The 25,993-nt window shown below is 45.7% G+C and overlaps 1 protein-coding gene across 5 annotated transcripts in view; it reads right to left on the minus strand.

Annotated features, from left to right (window-relative positions):
* Positions 1 to 17,495: 17,495 nt before the first annotated feature.
* STAU2 (staufen double-stranded RNA binding protein 2) overlaps positions 17,496 to 25,993 on the minus strand; it is a 247,285-nt gene continuing 238,787 nt past the window's right edge. For all 5 annotated transcript variants that reach the window (XM_074355041.1, XM_074355040.1, XM_010951387.2 and 2 more), the window contains 2 exons: positions 19,828 to 19,916; positions 17,496 to 18,613 (listed from right to left, as the gene is read on the minus strand). In XM_074355041.1, coding sequence (XP_074211142.1) covers positions 18,520 to 18,613; positions 19,828 to 19,916 — 183 coding nt within the window. In that variant the 3' untranslated portion in view covers positions 17,496 to 18,519. The remainder of the gene's footprint in view (positions 18,614 to 19,827; positions 19,917 to 25,993) is intronic.

The raw sequence follows: 25,993 nt of genomic DNA on the forward strand, positions 1-25,993 counted from the left end.
CCTGTACAGCACAGTTCTTCAGTCATACATGAACATACATATGTTCATTTTCATATTCTTTTTCACTATAAGTTCCTACAAGATACTGAACATAATTCCCTGTGCTATACAAGGTTTTTTTTTACATTGGAAATTTTTCCAAATAAAATCTGGGAAAGAGCAAGAAATCCATGCCTTGTCACAATAATAAAACTGTGGAACTCTAAAGACAAATAGGAGATCTTAAAAGCAGCCAGAGGAAAAAACAGATTGTCTACAAAGGAATAGCATTAGATAAGAGCAACAACAGAAATCAAAATGCAGTGCACTGTCTTCAAAGGTTTGAGAGAAAATAACTTCAAACCTACAGGTGAGTACCCAGCAAAGCCATCTTTTAAGAATGAGGACAAAATTAAGATGTTTACTGAGAGCCTGTTGCACAGAACCTTTCATAAGAAACATCTAAACCTAAAGGATTATATCTCAGCAAGAAGCAAAGTTAAACTGTAAGGAGTTTGAGATAGAAGGAATGTCGAGAAAATAAAATGGAAAACATATGTGTAAAAAATAATAGTAATGACAGTTATAAAGATGTCTGATTTGCTAAGTTTAAAAAAAAGGACAGAACTAAAATATCAGACCACTAGAGTATATAAATTAGGAGGGGGTGATCAGAGGGAAAATGTTCTAAGATGCTGGCATTAATTTAGGAGGGAAATTAATAGATTTTAATGTTAGACTTTGTTAAGATAAATGTGCAAAGTAATATTCCAATAAAAGGACAGCAAAGGAATATATAAATCCCAAACTAGGGCCCCCAGTGGAGAAAGAATATTACACATATGCATTATTGGCAAATGTCCTAGTTCTCTGGCTGGGTGATGGGTTCATAGCTTTTCATTATATTATATTTATATTGTAAATATATGTTATTATATTATTATACATAATATAATGTGTATATAATAAACATTTTAAGACAAATTTTTTAAAGAAAGAAAAAATTGCATGATATAATTTGTCACTCCTAGAGGGACTGCCCTCTTGCTCTGTCGAGCTGCATTTCATTCCTTAGAAATCGTAGGGTTAAGTGTGCGTGGCTCCTGATTCCTGTAATTATTCTGTGGGTTTGAAATTGAGTGTGTTTTTACCAGGCCAAGAGCCCGCCCTCTGGCGCCTCTGATGGCTCTTTCTTGCTATTCATCTCACTCAGTTGTTATTTTTTCCCGTCTGTATTCAGTGGCCTTATAATGTTCCAAAATTTTCCATGAGGATAATTTCCAGAAGAATGAGCTACTGAGTCTGGATAGCAAGCTAACTGGCTCACTCTGTCCCTGCAGGACCAATGGGGAACAGCCTTGGCAGGCCTGGCCACTTAGATGACCTGCCCAGGCCTTGGGATCCCACCAACCACACTTCCCAAAGTCTCCATTAAGAAGGAGAAGCCAGAAAAGCCATCTCCATCCCCATCCTCATCCCCATCTTCATCCACATCCCGATCTTCATCCCTAAACCCACCCCCACCCCCACCCCCATCCCCATCTCCATATCCTCTAACTTGGTCTCAGCCCTCACCACTACCCAGCCTGGAGCAACCAGACGGTAGGGCCTCCTGGGCTCCACAAACAATGCCTATGAATGGACAAGGGGTGGGTACTCAGTGGAGGCCTGGCCCAGGCCAGTGTCCTAAGCTGAACCTTACTCCAGAGCAGGACCCCAGTCCCATGCCCAAATCTATCCCTCCACCTATGTTTGTAAATAAAGTTTTATAGCACACAGCCACTCATTCATTTACATACTGTCTATGGCTACATTCACACCTCAGTGGCCCAGCTGAGTAGACTGACAGAGACGGTGTGGCCCACAGAGCTATTTACAATCTGGCCTTTTACAGAACAAGTTTGCTGACCCTCTGCCTCATTTCCCAGTGTCCAGGACTCTGTCTGCCTCCTAAAGGGGAGCCCCAGTATCAGACCCGTCAGCTGATGAGAGCAGCATGGTGGACAGAGGCCATGGTAAACACCCACCTCTGTTCTGCCCTCAGAAGACGGATTTGGGTCTCTAGTCTGCCACTGATGAGCAAAACACAGAACTTCTTTCTGCCTCCACCTGTCCATTTGGCAGATGGAAAAGGCAATATCTGCCCAATTTACCTTTCCAGGTGAGGAACAGGTTAAATACTATGTCTGAGCATGTCAGACTGAAGAGCAGACCCTAGAGGAGCAATTCTTAAGCCTCATCCCCCGAAACACCCAGAAGGCTTGTCAAAACACAGCTTGCTGGGGCCCACCCCCCAGAACTTTGGATTCAGCATGTCTGGTGGGGGGCCCGAGAAAACTGCATTTTTACAAGTTTCTGGGCTATGCTATTACTGCTGGTCCAGGGGCCACGTTTTGGGAACCTCTGCCTTGGATTAGTAAGTGGTTCTTCTCCACACCTGCACTTCGGAGTCACCAGGAAGCTTTAAAAATCCTGATGCACAGCACACGTCCCAGAACAACTAAGTCCGAATCTCCGGGAATGGGACGCAGACATCAGCGTTTATAAAAGCTTTCCAGGTGATTCCAATGTACAGCCAAGGTTAAGAGCATTAACCAGGGACACTGGGAGGAATATCTGGGTCTTATATGTTTGTTTAGTGATGCTATGTCATTTACAACTTTTAAAAATCAGATCAACTACAGATACATTATAGACTAGAATGCAAAACCTATATGAATTTTCAAAGCCATTTTCTGTTTGCAGTGAACTAGTTAATGCTTGAGGTTCACAGCCTCCCAACAAGGGGAGTCATGATTTACAAGCGAGTGTCTTGCATCTTGGGAGAAGCCAAGGCTGACCTGTATCATCCTAGGCAATCTTTGTCTAAATCCCTCCCCAGGTTTGCTTCTGATGCAGCCAACTGACAGGATTTCCAGGGTTACCTCCTTCTGCAGCCAGCTATGAATTGACTTCCTCCAAAATGCACCTGGATCTATTTTTGTTCCTCCATCAGCCAAGCCACCACCACGTCTCACCTGTGCCCCTACAATGGCCTTCTGATGATACTGCGTTCCTCTGCATTCCTTACCAATAACTGGATCGGTTTTACGAAATGGAAATCTGATTACGTCTCCCTCTTGTCCCAGTTCTTCAGTGGCTACCACTGCACCCAGAATAAAATTTAAACTCTGTACTCAGTTTACAAGTCCCGTCCGCTGCCCACCTTCCCATCCTCATCCTGCTCCCTCCTCTTCCAAACACCCGTGACACCAGGCTTCTCTCAGCTCCTGAAAGAACCCAAACATTTCCCCCTCCAAGGCCTTCCATCCACCTCAGCAACCTTCCCCAAATCTCCTCATCCTTCAGGGCTGAGCTTAAAAATGTCTCCCCAGACAGGCGCTCCCCACCGTCCTGTCCGGGGGAGGCCACCCGGCCCCAGGCTAGGTTCTGCTGCATCTTCTCTTTTATCTGGTCCCTTTAGGGCCACAGTCATGCTTTGCAGTTATTGTTTTCTTTCTCCTCCCCCCCCTCCCCCCTCCCTTTTTTTCTGTCTCTACCTCCTCTAGAATCTAAGTTCCTTTAGAAAAGAGACTAAGTCTTCTGTTCTCCACTTTGTCCTCAGGACCAAACAGACCAGGTAGGTGCTCAGGAAATATTTACTATATTAAGCTTAGTTTAATGTTACTATCAGCCAACCTTGACTTCTCTCTTTCCCGTCCGCACAAGTGACATGATATGCCATGAGGTGAGCTGGGCGACAGGAGTGAAGGAGGACGAGGCCTCTGAGGGGCCAGCTGCCCCTCATTCCTGCCAGTTGTCACCACGTAGGCCCTTGGTTGATGGATTTTCCAACATTTCAAGAGATGCAGACAATTCAGATCATCTGTGATTTAAAAACCCTGGCAACTAAACTAAATTTCTTAAAAAAAAAAAAAAAAAAAAAGCAAAGAAAAAAGAACACCCAACCCTCTGGGAGGCCAAACAAAACACATAACACATCTGTGGGCTGGGTCCAGCCGGAGGGCTGCCAGTTTGCAACCTCTGCTGAAATCCAGATGGACAAAATCCATGGCTCTGCTCTGATCTACCAGCCCAGTCACCCTATCAAAGGGAGGAATGAGGTTAGATGTGGTTTGGATTATCAGTGTTTCCTAAGAAAAGATAGTCCTTTGAACCATGAATCTGACTGCAGATTTCAAGGGCTGTAGGCCCAGCGATGGGGCAAGCCCAGCCAGCCTGCCACTCACTACACATTTCTCAGACCCGGGATGTGCCAGGGAGGGTGCAGCCCTTTGGGCAGTGGCTAGAGCTCAAAGCCTTGAGCTGCGCTGCTCCCAGCCTGTTCCTTCCTCACTCTGCCCTCCCCGCTGCCTCCCTGAAGCTCCAGCCTCACTGCTCACTCCTGCCCCACTCATCACCCCTTCCTGGCTCCCTAGAAACCCACTGGCCCCCAACCCCACCTTCTCCTCAAAGCCTTGTCAGAGGAGATGTCCATCCTTCCAAGCTCCTCCTCCCCGGTGGTGGCGGCGCTGGAGGTGATGCCGTGGTTTGGGTGGTGGCGGCTCAGGCTGTTTTGTCAGGCTTTATTCTACTGTGTTTTTTTCATCCCATATCTGTCCCTCCCTCCCTCTCTCCATCCATCAAAACATTTTCTTTCCTGATGCATTTCAAAGTCAGATGGACACATCGGTTTACTTCAGAATAAAGTCACTGTGAGCATTCTTGCACAGATGTTTTGGTGTTCACCTCTCTCAGGTAAATCCTTGGAGGTGGAACCGCTGGCTCACAGAGCAGAGGCGTGTCATCCGGTTTTGATTGGGGTTTCTCTTTGATCCAGTGATATCAGCAGTCATGTCTGAGTTTCTCCTATGGGCCAGACCTGGCTGGATATGTCTATCAAGGGAAAGACAGATCTGGTCTTCAGAGAGCATGCAGTTCCGTGAGGGGGACAGGCACGCACATGCGGCCACTTAAATGACAACATGTGGAACATGGGGCTCACCATCTGCTACGGAGAGGATGAAGGAGGCAGCCCAGTGGTGCCATGTGTTTGGGCAGGCAGGGGCTGGAGAATCCGGGACGGCTTCATGCAGGAGGCAGACCTGAGCTGCACCTGGAGAGGACGGTGAGGAGGAAAGGGGGAGGAGTGGACATGTTAGACAGGAGGAGGTGAGAAAAACATGCGGGCAGGACAGAGCCAGGCATGTTCAGAAGACAAATGACCCACCCTAGAAGGGCCTGGAGAGGCTGCCGAACATTTGGGGTTCAGATCATTGACTGCCAGGCTCCAGAACTTCAGGTCTTGGAAAGTTCTCCTTTCTCTTCTGGGGCTCAGTGAGTTGGGTTATCAGTAATTTTAGATCCCCCCCCAAAAACTCTCAAAATCCAGACACAACTGTGGAATTTTCAAGTTCTTTAGTATTTCCAGAAAATTGAGTATGGCCTTCCAATACTGCCCTAGCGATGTTCCAGTTTTACTTTTTGGTTTTTCAGGCAGGTGCGTAAACTTCACAAAAACTGCACGGAGCAGGACATCTCTAGTCTTAGGATCAAGTGGTCACCGTCATTGCTTTTTTACTTTTTTTAATGGAGGTACTGGGATTGGACCTGGCACCTCATGCATGCTATGTATGCACTCTACCACTCCACTGTCACTGCCTCTTAAACGCCCCTATTTGTGACTTTGGGTGCCCTGCTCTCTGCCCTGTGCTGCTGGCGGTTCTGAAGGTGGGGGAAGCAGCGGCAGGACCAAGGTAGTTAAAAGAGAACATGTGGGATACTCGCGTTCCAGCCTCCGTGGCCTGACCCACGAACAAGATGTTTCAAATGGGCCGGTGGGGCTCGGGACGCCCCCATGACGAGGAGCCTGTGTTTCCCGCGTTCTGGTAGGACACACTATCTCCTGACAAAAACAAATATCCCCGCTCCTTAGAATCTGTGTACCTTTTCCAGACTTAGGGCCCTACCCTCGACGAAGCTTTGGTCTCTGACTCAGAGTCCTGTGAAGATGCTCAGATGGCCTCAGGCAGGGGAAAATCTGTTGACCAGCTCTTGTGGTTCTTACAACACACTTGGCCGCCAAGGCTCCAACCTGGCTTCCGTGTGAGTACGGGGAAGGCCGTCCTGGGGAGATGTGCCCCTGAGGGGCAATGGAGAGCCTTGGTGGGAATGACCCAGGCTCTTTGCACATGATTTCTTTTTCTTTGGCATTAGAAGATGTAAGTTGCTGAAAGGGCTCAAACAGAGCCCAGGGCTACAAATCTCAGATCTCGACATGCAGGGTAATGGAGAGAGCAATGGCCTACAGGCCCTGGGACTAGTGGGCGGCCCACGACTAGATGGCAGCTGGTGTGGAATTGCAGGAACCCTCCCGATTTCCCCTCCCTGCTCCTAGAGGATGAATGCTGAACGAAGGGGACTCAGCGTCCTGGTTTGCTTGGTGTGTCTGGTTTTAGCACTAAAAGTCCCAGATCCCAGGAGACTCCTGTCCTGGCAACCCTCTTTGATGAGGCACCGTATAAATGGCAGCAGTCCCACAGGGCACTTTTCTCTGAATGAAGTTTGGGTTTCTCTGCAGTGCTGGTTAAAGGAAGTCTCAGCGGCATGTGGATAGCTTTCAGAACAAAGCCACTCACTGCCCAACATGGGAGCCAAGTGAAGCACAGCAAATGGTCCTCTCCCAGCCACGCTGTTGGTGAGCACAGGAGAAGGGGTGCTGAAGGCCCTGTAGATGTGTCTGCTGAATGTAGAGGAGTCAGGGCTATGGGTTCAGCTATAAGGACGGTTTCTGGATCAATCTCCACCATCTTTGATGAGGCAACAGATCTTAAATGGCTGTTTTATTTGCAAATTTCAGGAGAAAGCAAATGCTATACACGCATTGAGACTGGCTGTCTGACCTGGGGGTTGGAGGTCAGGTCGTTGTCAGCCTTGTGAGGGTTTGGTTCTGGGCCGGGTTAGAATTTGTCCCCATCTCTCACCCAGAAGAAAGAGGACTCAGCTTCCTAGGGGCTTTGTCACACCTGCTAGAGTCAAAAGGAGACACTTCAGCTATACAGGTTTTACTTCTAGAAGTTAATTCTCTTGTAAGCCTGTTCCTCTCTACGAGAGTTGAAGGATCTGAGATTCTTGCCCTAAGAAAGCCATTTTTGTCCTACAAATTCTTGAAGACTGCTCCTCCAAAGGAGATCACCAAAGGGCCATTGCTCTGTGGTTGAAGTTTGCACGATTGGTCTCTTGAGCTCCTGTCTTTCAGGGATGCTACAGAAGTGTGGGGTGCCCCATGGTTCCATGGGTGTTGGGCCAAATTGTCTGAAACAGATCTCATAGTATGAAGACGCCATGTCAGACTCAGTGTGCTAGGGGTCCCCTCCCATCTCCACCCACCCCTGCTCCCAGCCTGGATAGCGCAACAATGCTCCCGTGACAACTTCACCGATTGTCCCTGAGGTTGTGTAGCTGAGCTCAGTGCTGGCCGCTCTCAGACAACTGTGGGCACCTGTCCTCCACCCGCCACGCTAGCCAAGACATACAATGTGTTCTTCGTTATGGGCAACACAGGGGGTCTGAATTACAAGGAAATAATTCAATCTAGCAGGCTAGGGTGAAATTGCCAACCAAAAGAACAATTTATGAGATCATCCAAACCTGGATGTGAAATTAATTCCATGCATAGTAACTCGCCACAGACCACCTTGTTTAACTTTACTTTCTCCTCCTAACAGGATCTTCCTGCTATCATTTCAGTTCCAGACAATATGAAAACCATATAACCAACATGCTAGAAATTACATCAAATCTGAAATACAGTTGTAACAGCAGTGGGAGCTTTAAGCAAATCGTGTGTCTTATAAATGAATTCATTTATGCGGACGAGTCAAAGCATGCTTATTAACAACATCACTGACGCCAACTGTCAGTCTGTAGCTCAGCTTTGGCCAGTGTAGATAAACCGGAACTTTCAGAGGCACACTTCTTTCAAGCTCAAGCCCTGGTCCACAGGACCACACTCTCCCAGTGAACTGGCATTGACTCTGGGTTCCCAGGAGACAAAAAGGAGGAGGCTTCAGGCTTTTGCCATCCTTTCCTGACCTGCCCTAGCAGGGTCTGGAATCATGGCCCCTGCCCTTGAGGAGCTTACAACTGAGATTTTGAGGAAAAGTTACTACAGACGGAGCAGCAGTAAAGAGCCCAGGACAGTGCACGGCGGTGCCCTGGAGCACGGGGCGTCTGGCGCAGGGCTCACGGGTGGACCTGGGGCTGGGAGACTTGAATCGTCAGTGCTGAGTAAAGCCACAAACACACAGCCATTGTGATCAAGTGTCATATCACGTAACTAAAATTAGCCTTCAAGGCAAGAAAGAATGGGAACTTAGCCATCTGGGCCCACCTAGTCTTGGCATCTGGCCCTCTCCTAGGGAGACTCTCTAGAAAAAAAAAAAAAAAAAAAAAGAGTCCTGTGTTCAACCGCTCATGTGAAAACAGCCTCAGCCCCAAGTGGCTCTGCTCACTCGTTTGGACAAGGCCCCCTCTTCTCCAGTTGGAATTTCCCAGGCCTTTTGTGCCTCGACCCCACGCCTGAGATACTCACTCACCGTGTATGACTGTAACAAGGAGACCGAGGGAGCGAGAGAGAACTCCAACCCTGTTCTGCTACTTACAGGGAATTATGGAAAGACTCCATGCAGAAGAGATGGGTGCGAAAGGGTAATTTAAGGTTTGCTTTTGCCAGTTTACTCCAGCATCTGGGTTCAAATCTATGGAAAAAAGGAATGAAGACTGTCCCGTTACCTACTGCTGCAAACAAACCCAGATGGAAAAGCATTATTTCTCACAATTCTGTGGGTCAACTGGACTCTTCTCCACATGATGGTGGCTGGGGTTGTGGTCATCTGAGGCTTTGTTGGGCCAGAACATCCAAGAGGGCCCGCTTACCTGGCTGGAAGTTGACGCCAACTGTCAGTCTGTAGCTCAGCTAAGGCTGTGGACCAAAGTGCCCACCTGTGGCTGTGGCCTCCCCAGGTGGCTTGGGTTTCTCATAGCATGGTGGCTGGGTTCCAAGAGTGAGGGTCAGAAGAGAGAGTGACCCAGCAGGAAGAACGCAGGAGGCCAGACCTGGAATGTGAGGCCTGGAAATGGCACAATGGCACTTCCACCAGATTCTATGGCTTTAGTAATTATGGGGCCAGCCCAGACTCAAGGGGAGGGGAAATAAATTCAAGGAAGAGAGTGACCATTTATAGCCATCGTTAGTCCGCCACTCGAACCTAATTCTAGCCTTTCCGTAGAAGTCAACATGTCCCAGTCTGTGCCCACACAAGCCCCATCCTCTCAATCTCAGTTCCCTGCACCACTCTTGCCAATGACCCCCACGACAGGCTGACTTCCAGTGGAGTTTAAAGCAATATCCTCCACTCCGCAGCTCTTCTCTTGAAGTAGAAGCACTGTCATCAGAAGGCAAATAAAAGCAGGCAGAGCTAAGACCACAAGCCCACCAGAACAGGCTTGTTCCTGCCGAGGTGGGAAGGGGGGTCCAGCTGGGAGCACCTTGGTGGGGCAGCATCCATGGGTACCCAAGGCCTACCTGCAGTTGCTCCATCTTCAGAGGCAGCCAACACACTCCCCAGTCATAGGTCACTGGGGACAGCGCTGATCTGCATGAGACTCGCTGATCTGAATGAGACTCGTTAATTTGCAACGGCCCCTGGGCACTGCCTCCTGCTACCGCTCTGACAGCCCCGGCACAGGCACCATCTCTGTGAGGACACTGAGCAGAAGTCATTGACAGCAGCATCCTTTCTTCACTAAATATGTGGCTACACATTGCCCAATTGTTCCCCAGAAATTTGTACTGATTTACAGTCCTTACATCCAGTGGACTAGTGTATTTGGTAGCTAGAAGACAAAGGATTTAGACTTGGCTTGAGGAGCCCTCTAGCCCCACAGGACAGTCAGGCTGCCCTTCCCTGCATCCTCCTCCTCCTCCTTCCTGAACGACACTGGCAGGTCATCCATGACCTCCTCGTGCCAGACCCTGTGGACTCTTTTTCTATTTTTTCTTGCCCCCTCACTTCCTCTCTGTGGCAACTGACACTCCTGACCATCCCATCCTCCCCTCTCTCCACCATCTTTTCCTTACTACATCCATTCCTTCTCAGATTCCTGTATGAGCTCGTATTTCTGTCTATGTCTTCAGTGTTGGTGCTTCTCAAGACTCTGCCCTTGGCCGTGTGCTCCTCTTCTGCCACTGACCCAGCTCCCCCAGCCAGGGCCCTGGAACCCTCCTAGGTGGCCTCCCTCCCCTCACCCCTGCATCCATTGGGTGATTAGGGCCTGTTCTCCCTCCTCCTGCCCTGCCTGCATCCAGACCCTTGTTACCTCAACTGCATTATAAATAACATCTATTACCCAACTTCCTGTGCCTCTCCGTTGCTTTCTCAGGATGGTATTCTAAGAAACGAGGTAATAGGACCATTGTAGTGATGGCATGTTTGTAACCAGACAGAACAGAGGGATAAGCTGCCTTTTCCATAATGGCTAGGGGGACAGGGCCACTTACAGTTCTTTCTCTCTACTGCCAAGCAGCTTTCCAACAAACGCCAAGCCCAGTGCAGGCCTGATGCCTCAGAGGCATCTCACCATCCTTGGTTCCCCTGACTTCTGACACTGGGTGTGCCACTCTGGGTCACTGGCTGACTTCTTCTACCAGCTTCCCCTGGTTCCCTAGGAGTCTAGAGGAGGGGGTGCAGCATGAGGAGTACGGGGAATGTGGAATCCCTCTGTCAGAAAAATTTCTCTGGCCTGTGGGTCATTCTCACCAGAAGAGTCCCAAAATGCATTCGGAGCCGTATATATTTGGCTTTATGGAGAAGGCACCTCAAAGATGATGATCCTATTGTCTGAGTAGCCCCCAGGGGCTTCCTGCAGGTTCTCCCTGCCCCAGGTCTCTGAGAACATTCGTCTGGAGTAATAGTTATTTGTATGCATGTTTTATAACTGCCTTTGAGAAACCAAAATTCCATGATGCACAACAGGACTGTGCCTTAGTCATCTCAGCCTCTTCCTTTTCTCAGCACTTCAAGTATCTGGCACATCGTAGTTGACCCACAACTACTGATTAATTCATCGACTGGCTTTTGGTCAGTAATAAGTCATGTTTATCAAGTACTTACTCTGTGCCACATATAGTTTGAAAGACTCCACGTGTATTAACTCATAAAACTCATTCATCTAACCCACATAGCAACACTGCCACCCTCACTTCACAGCTGCAGAAAGTGGGGCTTGGAAAAGGTAAGGTCACTTACCTAAACGTATACAAGGATATAGTAGAAAAGCCAAGAGTTGAACCAGGCAGTCTGACTCTGGAACCCTAACTCTTAACCATCCCCAGCACTGCTTTCTTGGTAAAAGGTGGATCGGGGTTATACCAGTGGTTGGGAAGGTTGGTGGCAGTGGAGGAAGCTGTGGTTGTGGAGGGGATGGTGGCTCATAAAGCCTCAGCTACACAGGGATTGACCCCAGAAAAAGGAAACATGCAAGATGGATTCCTGCAGCACTTTGGTTATCGGTTGGCCAACCCAGGTCACCAGATTAAAGAAAGCAGGAGTCCAGGGTAGACATCTTTTTAATATCAAAACCTGAGTCATTGGCCTGAGTTTCCCTACGATGCTTCTCAAAAGCACGGTGGAAGCCAGAGGAGCTGAAATCAGTTCCTAATGAAATGTATCTATTTCTGTCTTCTTGCTTTTTTTTCCCCTCAGTATCTGGTTGCCATGTCATCTTCCCAGTTGGACTGAAGGCTCTTTTTTTTTTTAAAAAAAAAATCATTTTATTTATTTACTTATAAATTTTATTTTATTTTAATTTTTGGAGGAAGGTAGTTATGTTATTTATTTATATTTATTTATTTTAATGGAGGTACTGGGGATTGAACCCAGGACCTTGTGCATGTTAAGCATGTGCTCTACCACTGAGCTGTACCCTCCCCCAAGACTGGAAGTTCTTTGAGAGTAGAGACATCACTTTAAGCTTCAGTTGGTTCCCCACAATGACTAACTCAAGGATGGAGACTCAATCCATATTTGCTGATTGATGGATAGATTAGGATTTGGTTAAGGTCAGAAACTAAAAGGCAAGATATGTTTAGCTAGACATTTTCATGCGAGTGGTGTCTTCTCCTAAGACAGAGGCAGTGGCTGCAGTGGGGCTGGACACTTGAAGAGCTATTGTGCATTAAGTCGTGATGACTGTGGAAGCAACTCTAGTTCCAGGTAGAAAAAAATCCCCCAAAACAAACAAACAAAAAAGTCCTGACCCTCCCTGATACCATCAGCTAGATTCTCCATGTTGTGCGCGTCCAGCCCCGACCTTTGCCAAAGCTGGGAGCTTGAAAATCACCTCAAGCCGGTGAAGAGGAATGGACTTCCTCTCCCTGTACTCTGGGATGACGAGGACGAGCGGCCAGACACCGTTCTGGAAAATGACTACCCGTGTAGAGGATTTAGGGCAGGCGCAAGAGGAAACAGAAGATGTTGACTGCTCATTCCTGAAGCTCAGGTGACAGCATTACAGACAGACCTACCTGCTGGGAACACTTAGTCTGTTCCGATCACAAGCGCCTTCTCCAGAACTTCCCACTTCCCCATTTTTCTCTGATGCGGCTTGGCTTATCTCAGCCCCTTTATTTTTGAATCCAAATTTCCGATACTTTCTGTTGTCTGCTCCTTCACACTCGCTTAAATAACCAAGCCTCTTCCCTTCTTTGAGTTCCCTTGAAAACTTATGAGTAAAGTTTGAAAGAAAATTAGACCAAGATTGCCTCCATGTCTACCCACCACAGCTGTAAGAATCAGAAATGCCCTTGCATTTGAAGTCCACTCAGGCTAACAAAGGCAGGGGGATGACTGCCAGTCTTCCGGTTCTGTAGAAATCACTGAGGCTGGCAGACCACCCTATTGCCTAATTTTCTCATTATTTGTGCTGAAGGAAAGGAGGCTTTTAAAAACATACTAATTGGGGATCACTGGGAAGTTTTAATTTTCTTCTTCTGGGTAGTTTCGTGACTCATTCAGAGATAGCTCTGTGGTTCATCAGACCCTTGAAACTAAAGGCTGAAAGGATTAAAGAAAACCAAACAAAACCATCTAGCCTTCATCTATGACCAGTCTATGACTTCTGGGAGACTATTACTCACTTATTTAAGGTTCACTGTTTACATCGGAAGCACATGATTATGAAGAGCCTTGCCCCCTGGGGAGTGGTCCGGGCACGTATCTATTGGGTTGTCTCCCAAAACAGTGATTCTCTCTTCTCCGATGACTCCTCCGCCCTGTTCCAAAGGGGTAAGAGTTGGGGCAGCCATATTTGAACAATGTGGGCCAGGGGTGAACACCTTGTCCAAAGTGAGCTAATCAGGTTCTTCCTACAACTTCGGGAATGAAATCAAGAGAGGAGCTTCAGTGTTCCTTCGGTGGCTGTAAACGTGGGTTCTACTGGTAGCTGTGTTCGCCAATGCGTGTACTTGAGAAGCGAGAGCCGGTATAGAGAGAGAGAAATGATTCACACGTTCAGAGGGAGGAGGGACTGGAGAGAGAGGGAGAAAGAGAGCTTCCTGGCTTCCCCACAGCCTTCCACTTCCTGGCTGCAATTCATTTCTGCATCTCTGCCCTTAGGTTCTGCACGACAGCCCTGCAGCCTTATAACACATCTCCCATTGCTGGCTGAGCAGGCTTTTATCATTCACAACCAAAGAATCCTAATTGATAGGAACAGTACTTTTCCTAGCAGGTATTTGGTTTTAGAAATTCACGTATTGGAGATAAGGTGTGAACAGAGGAATACATTTAGAGCTGTTATGCTCTTTGTGGCCATCATTTTACAGATGTGGAAACTGAGGCCCAGGAAGGCTAAGTCCCTTGCCAAGGTCACACTGGTGCCTGAACCAGGTCTCTGGACTCCTGACTCCTAGACCCGGGCTCTTTCCCTCAAACCCACTAACTTTGCTTGAAGTCTTGTGTTTACTTTTGCAACCTGTACACTTTCAAAAATAGAACATCTACTCCTGCATATTCTCATCCCTACAGTTTTGGATGAAAAGTTGAAGCTCAAAGATGTTAAATGACTGCAACAGGATGACCCATTAACAGAAGCTGAACTAGAAGTTTATTCCCAGGGCAGAAGGTCCCCCACCCAATAGGCCAGACTTCTCTGTTGGGGCAGCCAGGTCACCTTGACCCGGTTAGCCTGGCACAGCCATCAGGGCAGTGGTTAGTCTTAGGGTCGTTCATCTATTTGTTAACCGTTTATCAAGTACTTACCGTATTAAGGTGGGCACCATTCCAGACTGGGAGATACAAAGCGGGAAAAATTCAGTCGGCCAGCCTCCTGAGTATAGGTGAGTTTCCAGAGCTTTACCTAGTAAATGTGGATTGGGGGCCTGGGTGGGGTCAGTCAGTGGACGTGGGGGGTGTGTGGAGGTGAAAGATGTTCTCCTAGAGTCAAAGCGTGGTGGCTTTTTGACGGCGCCACCAGAATACAGCATGGTACCCAAAGCAGAGTGAGACGAGTGAGGGAACGAGGAGGAACTGAGAGAGACAAGTCGGTAAACAAGGAGCTACAACACATCACGCTCACCTCTCACGCTCACTTCCCGGTCTGCCTTTCCCTCCAGCTAGAATGTGGGTTCTTGCTGGAGAAGAAGTTTCATTTGTTTATTTATTTTCTGCATTCCCAGCATACATCAGAGCGTGCTGGGGCTCCAGTCAAGGGAGCTTTTCGTTATGTGAAGAGCGTAGACCGTAAGAGGAAAGCCTCCCCTACAAGACAGTTTCTCATGAGTCCCAGCAAGGTGAGATGGACCTTGGGGAATGTTTGCCAGAAACTGACAGTCGGGTTTGCCTGAGTCTAAGGAAGTCTTTGCTTTGAGTCAGACAGTACAACATCCCTCCTCACGAGACACTTCTCTGTTACTGTGGAAAGACAGGAATGTATCTGGGGGTGAGGACTGAATTGAATCGGCTGGCCTAGGGAAGGGAGATAAATGCAGAAATGGGAAGATGGGGGCAGGATGGTGGGTCTTCATGGATCCAAAGTCCTCTAAACTAAGGGGTTTTTGGACTTGCCATGTTTTTAGTTAAGAAATGCTACAGTTCCCCTGGGGTTGAAGGTACAATATCTTATCAACCATAATGTCATATCTAACTACCAGTGTCTCTGTGTGTCAGGCGAAGCAATGAGATTTAAAATGTGCTTCTTCAGGGGTGGGGGTTGGGAAGGGACAGACTGGGAGTTCAAAATTTGTAGATACTGACAGGCATGTGCAGAATAGATAAACAAGATCATACTGTATAGCACAGGGAAATATACAGAAGATCTTGTGGTAGCTCACAGAGAAAAAAATGTGACAATGAATATATGTATGTACATGTATAACTGAAAAATTGTGCTCTACACTGGAATTTGACACAACATTGTAAAATGACTATAACTCAATAAAAAAAAGTTAAAAAAATAAAAACAAATAAAATGTACTTCTTCAGTTGATTTATCTATCCATTTGATAGCTCATTCATTTGTCCATTTATTCACCTATTCACTGTATCATATACACATGTATTAGGTACCTATATCATGGTGGAGGGAGATGTGGGGAGAGTCAGAGAAAAATTCATGTATGGCTTAGCCGTTATTGACTTGTTAGCTCTGAGTGCAACACTGTTAGGTTTTCTACCATTCTTGACCGTAATGATCACAAGTGGCCTTTGGAAATTAAAAGTTACAGAACCAACTCTGGACAGTTGCACTGATAACTGACCAGCAGCAGGATTTAAACACCAATCAATTGGTCTAGACCACATTTCCAAGGTCACTAGAAGTCCTGAAAACCTCTTATAATGTAAGTTTTTCACTAATCTATTTTTATTGCATGGTGCAGGAAATTGGTTGAAGCTGTCAAAAAACAAAAAATCACTGTTGAGAGTTTTGCTGGGGAGACTATGAGGACAACCCAGAGAGGTCACCCCAGAAGAGGGGACGAGAGTCCTTATCGCAGCCTGAAGGGAGGTGTCTCACCATTGCTCTTTGGCAAGTGGTGCTGGAAAGGGCTGGTCCGAGTTCCAAAGTGCAATATTGTATTTCCAATTAAAATGTAAAAACAAACCTTTTTTTCATAAAACGCATTGGCCTCAGCACTGGGAAGTGACTACAAAGCCCAGTGCTGATTGAGAAAAGCTGAAAGCAGACACTGTAATTGATAAAGGAGATAAGTCAATCTGTGTCCTTTAAAGAATAATGAGTTCCATTTTTCATCAAAAAGATCTCCTTGGGCCGAAGAAACATTCTTTCAATAAATCTACTTAATGGTTTCCCCTCGAATGATATATAACATTGCGAGGGACAGCAGGCCACCCATCATTTGCATTTGCTAATTCAACCCAAAGAAAACCCAAATGCTTCCCAGGAAGGGCTGCCATTCTGGGCAAAATGTCTAAAGGCCTTCCTGGTCTCTTCAAGCAGGAAGATGGGATGGGATTTTGAATAAACATCCTATCACTAAACCTGAGATCTTCTGTGGATTTCCATCCCCACCCCCCACCCCGCTCCTGTGGGCTCAGCTTTGAGGGTGACTCTGTCAGACAGTTCCCGAGTTAGATGCCTCAGATACTTGGGTTGTGAGAACTGATTAGCTTTGTTTGTTCCCTGAGCTCATCACTCTCCCACAGCCCTGACGGCCTCGGTGCTGTGGGGACCGTGGGCTGTGGGAGGTTGTCTGTGTTTATTGCATTTGGGAAACTGAAGACGCACTTTAAAGATCCTGCCTGAGGTCTTGTTGCAGACAGGCCTGCTCCCCACCACTCCCCTCCAAGGGCCGGAGCCTCAGGTGGTGAAGGCTCTAGGGGGAGAAAGGGCCTGCCCCCTTCTGAGGAAATGATTTAGGGCCCCCTAAGGGCTGCAGGACTTACTGTTCAACTCGGCTGATCTTCATGAACCCCGACTTAACAAATGTGTCATCATTTCCACGAGGACCCGGCTTTCTGTCACCAAACCTACTTCCTCCCAGGGCACCCAGCCCTCTCAGGACGGGCGGACTTCCCCACATGGGAATCATTAAAAACAACCCTAGAGTTATTTCCTTATGTTGCTGTTTGTTTATTCTCCAGTCGCGTGTGAGTCAGGCAGACCATGATTTGTGGCGGTTTTGCTTGTGAAATCTTACATAATTATATTCCTATTGTCATGTTGGGTCGAGCAGTTAGACCAGAGAGTGTTTTCTCATTGCACAACATTGGCAAATCAATAAGGAGAAAGCCTGAACAATGAGATGACGTTGGCTGGTCAGGAACCCGGCTCCGAGTCACCCAGGAGGTGGCCCTGCAGTTTCACAGAGACGGCCGGTGACAGGATAAGCCTGGACATTCTTCAACGTCACTGCTGTGCAGGGTGACGAGGCCAGGCAATGGCCTTTGGGATGGGTGACACGGAGGAGATATTTAAGAGGTGAGAGCTAGGCAAGGAAAGAACCACAATAACAACACTTCACACAGAAACCAACCAAATTTTTACTGCATTGGCTCCACGCTGGATTCCAACATGCTGGTCCAGAGCGTGGCTGGCTACAAGCTGGCGAGACCTCTACGGCTCCTCCGACGGGCTGGCCCTTCCCCGCCAGGTACATGATTCATTTTGATCCCACTCACTATCCCAAGTGCAGAGGCAGTTATCAAAAACACTTTGGATGCAAACAGTGAGTGGCTACGACACACGAATGGGGTGGGTGCGCTTTCCACCACGTGGTGGGACGTGGAATCCACAGAAATGGTCAAAGAGGCAAGACGCCTCCTGAGTGGCTAATAGGGTGATGGAGTTCAAAACCCACAATTGGTTTGTTTGTTTTCTCTTTGAACTCCTGGAGTATATGGAAACTAATTGTTCCTAACATCATTTCATGTTTCTAATCAAACGTCTGACCCGACGTCAACCACGTTTGTGTGCGTACGACTTTGAGCAGTGCGCCTTGAAGTGACCCATACTGATCTAGGATGAAGGTTACAAGTCTCTGCATAAAAAGAGAAACCGTGTGACTCTATATGAAGACAACGACCATCACATTCCACAGCACAGCATTGGTTAATCTTTGAGTCATCAAGCATTGTTTAAAATGAGAGAGAGGATATAACTGAACACAAGCGCCACGACAAGACAGTCATCACACGGAACCCGACCCGATTTCTCTATGACTCACTTAAACATTTTACCTCTGTTTCTAACACTTTTCGTTAATTGTTATTTTAAGCTCCGGTAGCAGGATCAGACTTCTGCTGCCTCTGGGCAAACGAGTTATGATCTGATCTCAAGTTCCAAGGGAAAGGCTCAAAGTTTTCTTTTTTCCCCTCAGTTGAATAAACAGGACTATGTCTATTATCTCTCGTGTTAGAATAGTGTTGTCTTCACATGAGACTCAAATCACGGTATTAGTCATTCATTTCCTTGAACACAAACACCCTCATGCGTGCTGACAGGTTTATAAGGATGCGGTGGCAGCCGTGGTTCTGGGAGCTGCTAGATGACCGACCTTGCTTTCTTGCAGTCCTGAGCGAGGGAGCCCGGGTGTGTCTGGTTATTGTCTGCTTTCTCTCCCGGATGCTGGGCTTGTCTGGAAGATTAATACATTAACAAGAGCTGAAGGTCCAGGGTTGCAAGTCTTCAGACATGTTTATTAGCAGATGGCACACGGGATTCAAAGGTCACCACAAAAGTGACATTTTAAAGTGAAACAACAATATTTATGTTCAGATAGCCCACTGATGAGATCATGTGGAAATGGTTTTGATTAAATTAGCTTATAAATGGTTGCCGATCTATAGACAACTTAAAATGCCACGTCTGTTTACCAAATGTTTTCTTCTCACGCTCTCACCTTTTAAATATGAATGACCAAATGCTAGGGGTTTTGGGGGGGGGGGGAAGGGATGGGGGCTGGTAAGCTTATTTAACTGCCAGATAAGTATATCTGGTTTTGACTTCCTGGGTTATCTAATTTCTTTTTTTCATTCTAAAAATATTATCTCCTGTGTGTGTTCTGAAATCTCACCTGCTATTATTCCTGCTTTGAAAGAGTTTGGATCCCACTATTGGAAATACAATGGCTTACCATTGCTTTAGTATAAATTGGGTCTCTGGAGAGACCTAAAATTCAGTCTCTCAGATCAAACCTTATGTTCAATATCATAAAAGAGGTATGAGCTGGATTTCAGAAATACTTACTAAAGCTGCATTTTGGCCTCTGCAGCCTCTGGGAGCCACACCTTTGTGGCAATGCCCGCCTGTGTTTCATATAACAGTGTGAAAAACAAAACTCAGCCAAGGGGAGGGAACCCTCCTTTCAGCTTGCTTGCTTGCTTGCTTCCTTCCTTCCTTCTTCTCTCCCTCCCTCCTTCCTTCCTTCTCTTTTTTTCTCTCTGTGTTGTGCCCACAACTTAGTAGGAATGTGAGTGAAAATTTTTACCTCAGAAAATGATTTAGTCAGAGAATGCTCAACAGTCTGAAATGAAAATCCATCTTTTGCAAGTTTTGCAACACTCCACGGTCAACAAAACTCAAATACATATATCCAGCGAAGGCATTAAAAAGCAGAAATAATTCTCAACCAGTAGATTAAAATTTTCAGAGACATATTGATAGGAAACGAACATGACCATATATATACTGTTTCTCATTTATTTACATGTAATGGTATTATGAATAATTTTGTCAGAGATAGCTAAATTTGAGTATATCTTGTCTTCAGTTTTAGCCTTATCTGCATATCTTAGTTTTCAAACAGTTGCCAAATTACCCATGTAAGAATATGACAGAAGATTTACTCACTTTTCAAGAGAACCTTTCTCAATATTCATTGCCCCTTCCATTGGGTCCAATCCTTGTTCAGAAAATTGTTTCAAGGCACTTAAAGCTGCCTAAAAGTGAAAACAAACACACAAACAAGGAGATCCATTCATTGACTCTAATGTAAGAAACAGGTATGTAACTGAAAAAGAAAGCTGTGCTATATAGTAAAGGCTGTCATTTTCATTAGTCTAACTAAATGCTTTTTTTGTATCATTTACCAAAATTACATTTGAGAGGCTGCATTATGATGGAGCAATGTATATACTATGACGGCTTTATTTTTGTGCACTGAGCAAGCGGGGGCAGGGGGAGGTGGAGAGAGGGTTCTCCATAAATGTCATGACTTATCCATAATTTTGCAAAATTAACATTTTATCTGAAAAACATAGAAACACCTAGTATGATGAGCCTGTCACTCTTTGATGATGATTTTTCATCATTTCTCTTCCCGTTACTGAAACGCCACCTTCTTGTCCTCCAGATGGGAGAACATAAGATTTTTTCCCCCCAACTTTCCAAAGCTAGCATAAATGGGTTGCTCAATTTTGTAGACATTTAGCCCCAACCAGGTCCCAGAGTGTGGGCCAAGAAGCGTTCCGAAGACACTCTTGCATGCCGAGGGGATGGTACGATGGAGGAGAGGGAAAACGTGCGCTGCTGGGGCCCCAGGGAGGCAGGTCTGGTTGCTGCTGAGCCTCCTGAGGTGTTGATATGCCCGGGGTGCGTGGGATGCCGAAGGGTGTTGACAGGCTGGTGGAGCCTCACAGGATAGCTGGGAGGCACCGAAAAATGTGATGCCGATAAGATCTGCATAACTTGTTGACACTCTTGTGCATGTTCCAAATTGTTATTTCTTTTGAGTAAGAATTTGGTTCTTCTTCCTCCCATCCCCACCCCCCACCACTTTTCAGCTCGATGAGAAGGGCTTTGTTGAGTCTGAGCGAGGTGTGAGAGGCCAGGGGTGTCTGCATCTTGGAGATCCTGCTGGGTCACACTTTGGTCATCTGTATCTTCTCAACTGCCTTTGAAAAAGAAGTGACTCTTGCAATTGCTCCAACTTTTCTCTGCCAGGGGCCCTTTTGGGTAACTGCCTAAAGTGCATGATCTTGTCTACGTTTCTTTATTCATGACATTTCTTTTTGGTTTTGACTTTTAAATATTTAGTAGACTTTATTTTTTTTAGAGCAGTCTTCAGTTTACAGAAAAATGGAACAGGTAGAACAGAGTTTCCAGGTACCCTCTTCCCTCCAACTCTCGACACTGTTTCCCCCATTATTCGTGTCCTGCATCACCTAGATTCATTTGTTACAACTGATGGAATATTTATTACAGCTGATGGAATATTGATACATTACCATTAGCGAAAGTCCATAGTTAACACTGGGGTTCATTCTGGGTTGTCATGTGTCCACCATTACAGTATCATACAGAATAATTTCACTGCCCTAAAAATCCCCTGTGCTCCACCTCATCGTCTCTCTCCCCTTTCCCCCTAGTCTCCTGGCAACCACCAATTTTTTTTTAACAATGTCTATAGTTTTGCCTTTTTCAGACTATCATATAACTGGAATCATACAGTATGTAGCCTTTTCAGATTCATGTCTTTCACTTAGCAAGGTGCATTTAAAGTTCCTCCATGTCCTTTCACGGCTTGATAGCTCATTGCTTTTTATTGCTGAGTAATATTCCATTGTCTGGGTGTCCCACAGTTTGTTTATCCATTCACACCTTGAAGGGCGTCTTGGTTGCTTCCAGCTTTTGGTGATAACAAATAAAGCAGCTATCAACATCTGGGTACAGATTTTTGTGTAATATTTGTAATGTTTTTCCCCCTTCTCTCTTGATCTTTCTATTTTTAAAATTTCAACCCCTATATTCAACCAAAAGGAACAATATCTTCTTTGCTTATTCTTTAGGCTACTCCTTTCCTTTCTGACTTCTAAGCTGGTCTCCCCATTTCAGACGCGCTAAACTGAATGTTCTCTCATGCCTGAAGCCCCAGACTGTGTGGACTGGGGCAGGCGGGGGCCACATTTAGGCTCTCTGTTTCACCATTCTCTCTTGAACCTGGAGTCCTGCAGGGATGTCAGTGCCCCACCCTACTACCCCTGACCTTGGCCCAGGCTCCTATCATACAGCAGCTGGTGTAGGTAGATCGTGGTGGCAGGTGAGCACCAACCCCAGGTGAGTAGGGGCAGCGTGGCCATCTCATTGGGGTACTGTTATTGGTTGAACTGTGTTATCTCCTTCAAATTCATTTGTTGAAGTCCTCACCCCTAGTAGTCAGAATGTGGCCTTATTTGGAAATAGAGTCATTGCAGATGTAATGAATTAAGATGAAGTCATACTAGGGTAGGGTGGGCCCAGACCCAATACAACCAACGTCCTTATAAAAAAGAGGAATTTGAAAACAGAAACACATGCAGAGAGGACACCACGTGAAGAAGAAGACAAGACTGGAGTGATGCAGCAGAAGCAAGGGATGCCAAAGATGGACAGCAAACCCCAGAAATGAGGAGTGAGGGGAACAGATTTCTCCCGCAGGGCCCTCAGAAAGAACTGACCCTGCCAACACCTTGACCATGGACTTCTAGCCTCCAGAACTGAGAGACAATAAATTCCTGGTGGATATATCACTGGTGGTCCTTTGTTTTGGCAGCCCTAACAAATGAATACAGGTGTATCATCTTGCCTCTTTAGGGCTCGTGGAACCTCTTTCTCCTCTCCCTGATGTTTCCTTGTAGTATCTTTTTATTATAAAAATAGTTTTTCATTAAAGAAAAATCATAACACGTAGACAAAGAAAAAGAATGTGAAAATATTCACAATCTTACCTGCCACTCACAACTTGGTCTATGTCTTTCCGTATTCTTTTCTAGCCACCCCCGAAATGTACATGCTTTAACCTGGATCGTATCCCAGCACTGTTTTAGGATTTGCTCTTTTCAATGAACGTGAGCCATTTTCCATACCAACAGAAACAGTTCAGTAGCATCATTTTGCAGGACGGACAGCAGCTTGCTGATTTTACATGCCTTTCCGTACTGAGCCAATCCCAATGGCTGGACATTGAGGCCACACCCAAATTTTAAGCTGTTGTTTACACTGCATCAACCTTCCTAGCAGTTAAGTCTCTGCCAGCCATCTCAATAATTTCCTTGTGATAAATTCCTAGAAATTGAATTTCTGGGCCAAAGGGCATGCACATTTGTAAAAACCTGATATGAACTTCCTTCTGCCTCAGAGAGGTTGTGCCCCACCAGTTCTCTGATGAGCAGCATCTCTTTCTCTAGGTGCTTTACGATCACCTCTCAGAACCTTTCTGGTGAGGGGCGTGGTCATTCAAGCAAACCAGTTTTGCCATTTTATGGCCCCACTTAACTTTTCATTTGTTTACCCTGACCATTTACCTTATTCACTAGACTTGGCTTTGAGTGAAGACTGGTTGCTTTCATAAGTTAAATTCACCCTCAAAAGACTCAGGTTTGGACAATCCTCTTCCTCAAAAAAGTAATCCGCAGAGAGGTTTGACTTTTTGAAAAAATTTTTTATTGAAGTGTACTTGATTTACAATGTTAGTTTCAGATGTACAGCAAAGTGATTCAGTTATATATATATATATATACTTATATATTTTTTCTTTTCAGAATCCTTTCCATTATATGTTATTACAAGAAAGTGAATATAGTCTGCTGTGCTATACAGTAGGTCCTTGTAGTTTTTCTATTTTATATGAAGTAATGAGAGTCTATTAATCCCCAACCCCTAATTTATCCCTCCCTGCCCTTCCCTCTTTGGTAACCATAGTCTGTTTTCTATGTCCTTGAGTCTGTTTTTGGTTTGTATACAGAATTTGTATCATTTTTTTTAAGATTCCACATATGGGTGATATCATATGGTATTTGTCTTTTTCTGTCTGACTTACTTCACTCAATAGGATAATCTTTAGTTCCATCCATGTTGTTGCAAATGGCATTATTTCATTCTTTTTCATTGCTGAGTAGTATTCCTGTATATACATATACATATACCACATCTTCTTTATCCAGTCATCTGTTGATGGACATTTAGGTTGTTTCCATGTCTTGGCTGTTGTAAATAGTGCTCCTATGAACATTGGGGTGCATGCGTCTTTTCGAATTATAGTTTTCTCTGAATGTATACCCAGGAGTGGGATTGCTGGATCATATGGTAAGTCTATTTTTAGTTATTTAAGGAACCTCCATACTGTCTTTCATAGCGGCTGCACCAATTTACATTCCCACCAACTGTGTAGGAGGATTCCTTTTTCTCCACATTTATTATTTGTTAACTTTTTAATAATGGCCATTCTGACTGGTATGAGGTGATACTTCACTGTAGTTTTGATTTGCATTTCTAGATTTGACTTTTATTAAATTCAATTAGGTGACCTCTGAGGTCCTTGCAAGTCCCAGGTGACTATGCCAAAAATTGTCCTGTGGGTGTGCACATCCTTGTGGGCTGGTTGAGTGAACCTGAGCTCTGAAGTCCCTCCTCACATGAGCGTGTGCTGAGCTAGGAGACAGGCCCCCTTGCTGCTAAGCTCTAAGGACCAGTCCATGCCTGAACTCCCCAGATAGCCCAACTTCATGCGGTTCTCAGAGTTCAGAGTTCTTTGTATATTGAAGAATTCTGAACAAATGAACAACTATTTTGTTCTGATCTGGTAATATGTGAATTATTGGCAGGAATGCTGGTTTTTATCAATTTCTCTCCAAACGGACTATTGCAGAAGGCTATTCAGTGCTGGAAGATTTAAATCTGCAACATGGTTGGTATTGCTGAATGAGACTCCTGAGTGCTCCAGGGCTTCTTGGTCCTGCTTTACTCCCAATAAGGCCAAAAGACAACCAAAACCAAATCTTAAAAAAGAAAAAGAAAATCACTTATAGGCTCTTTGTAGCCCATGCTCTCTAGTTGCTTTGGGAATACTTGAAGCCTGAACACCAGGAACCACACGTCCTGCTTCACGGAGTCCAGGAGCCAGTGACACCTATTCTCTTCCATCCAACAAGAGATACGCATGTGAGATGAAGGCCAGGTCTCAGGGAGCAGGCTGGGTGTTTTAGCTCTTGCAAAACCTCCTGGATGATTTTATCGTGTCAGGCAGGTCCCCAAGCACTGTGAAGAGGACCGACATCACTCCAAGAATGTCCTACACGCTGGCATGGTGGCTCACTCTTTCACTCGATGCCATGAACAGATTTTCAGAATTCTTATGTGGCTGCTTCCCTCCCAAGGTATGTTTAAAGGCTTCCAGATAATATTCCCTTATCTGTCCAATGAGATAATTCAACCCACATCTTACTGATAACCCTGAATACAATTGTTTATAAATATGACAAGACTTCTTTCTAAAAGGCAATGAAGATGATTTATCTTCTCTGTAAACAGCAATCACGACCATTTGGTGAGTCTCCCTCAGCCACAGTCACGACATCCAGCCCTTTGCCTGCGTGACCTTAGGTGTTAGCACAGCCCTGCAAGGTAGGTCCTCCCCGTGAGGAATTCAGCAACCTACCCGAGCTAGCAAGTGGCAGAGCAGAGCACTGAACCCAGCCCACATCCTCAATCACATTACTTTATTTCCTTCAAACATAAAAACTGTTCACATTTAGCCTCGCCAATTTCAGCATAACTCTTTTCAATCTCATTATTTCAAAATCACTCTTATTACCTCTTCCATGCTCACTCTATTAATTGTTTCCCACAATAATTAATTGAGACTGGCTCATAAAACTATCTCCATTTTCTAGAGAAGGGCTTTATTATCTTTCCAGGATGACACAGTCACATTCTACCTCCAGCCTTTTGGGGGATGTCTGAGGCTCTGTTCAGTGCTTTTAGAATACTTGCAGTTTTGGCTAAAACTAAATTGCTATAGTAATTATTTTGTCACTTGGAGTGACCCAATGGCCACAAGCGTAGTGACTTGAGTCTACATTTCTGAACATTCTGAAGGTGCCAAGTCTTGCTCTTTCCTCATCTCTCCTCCCTGCTGTTTTCAGGAGAGTTCATGTCTCACCTTCCTGCGGTTGTTGGAAGGAGGGAGAACTGAGGTGCAGGGTTTGCCTGGGATTGTGGGATGGAGGATACCCAGTAAGAGGCAGTGCCGGGGCTGCAC

The sequence above is a fragment of the Camelus bactrianus genome, chromosome 29, assembly GCF_048773025.1.
Source record: "Camelus bactrianus isolate YW-2024 breed Bactrian camel chromosome 29, ASM4877302v1, whole genome shotgun sequence".
NCBI classification, from domain to species: domain Eukaryota; kingdom Metazoa; phylum Chordata; class Mammalia; order Artiodactyla; family Camelidae; genus Camelus; species Camelus bactrianus.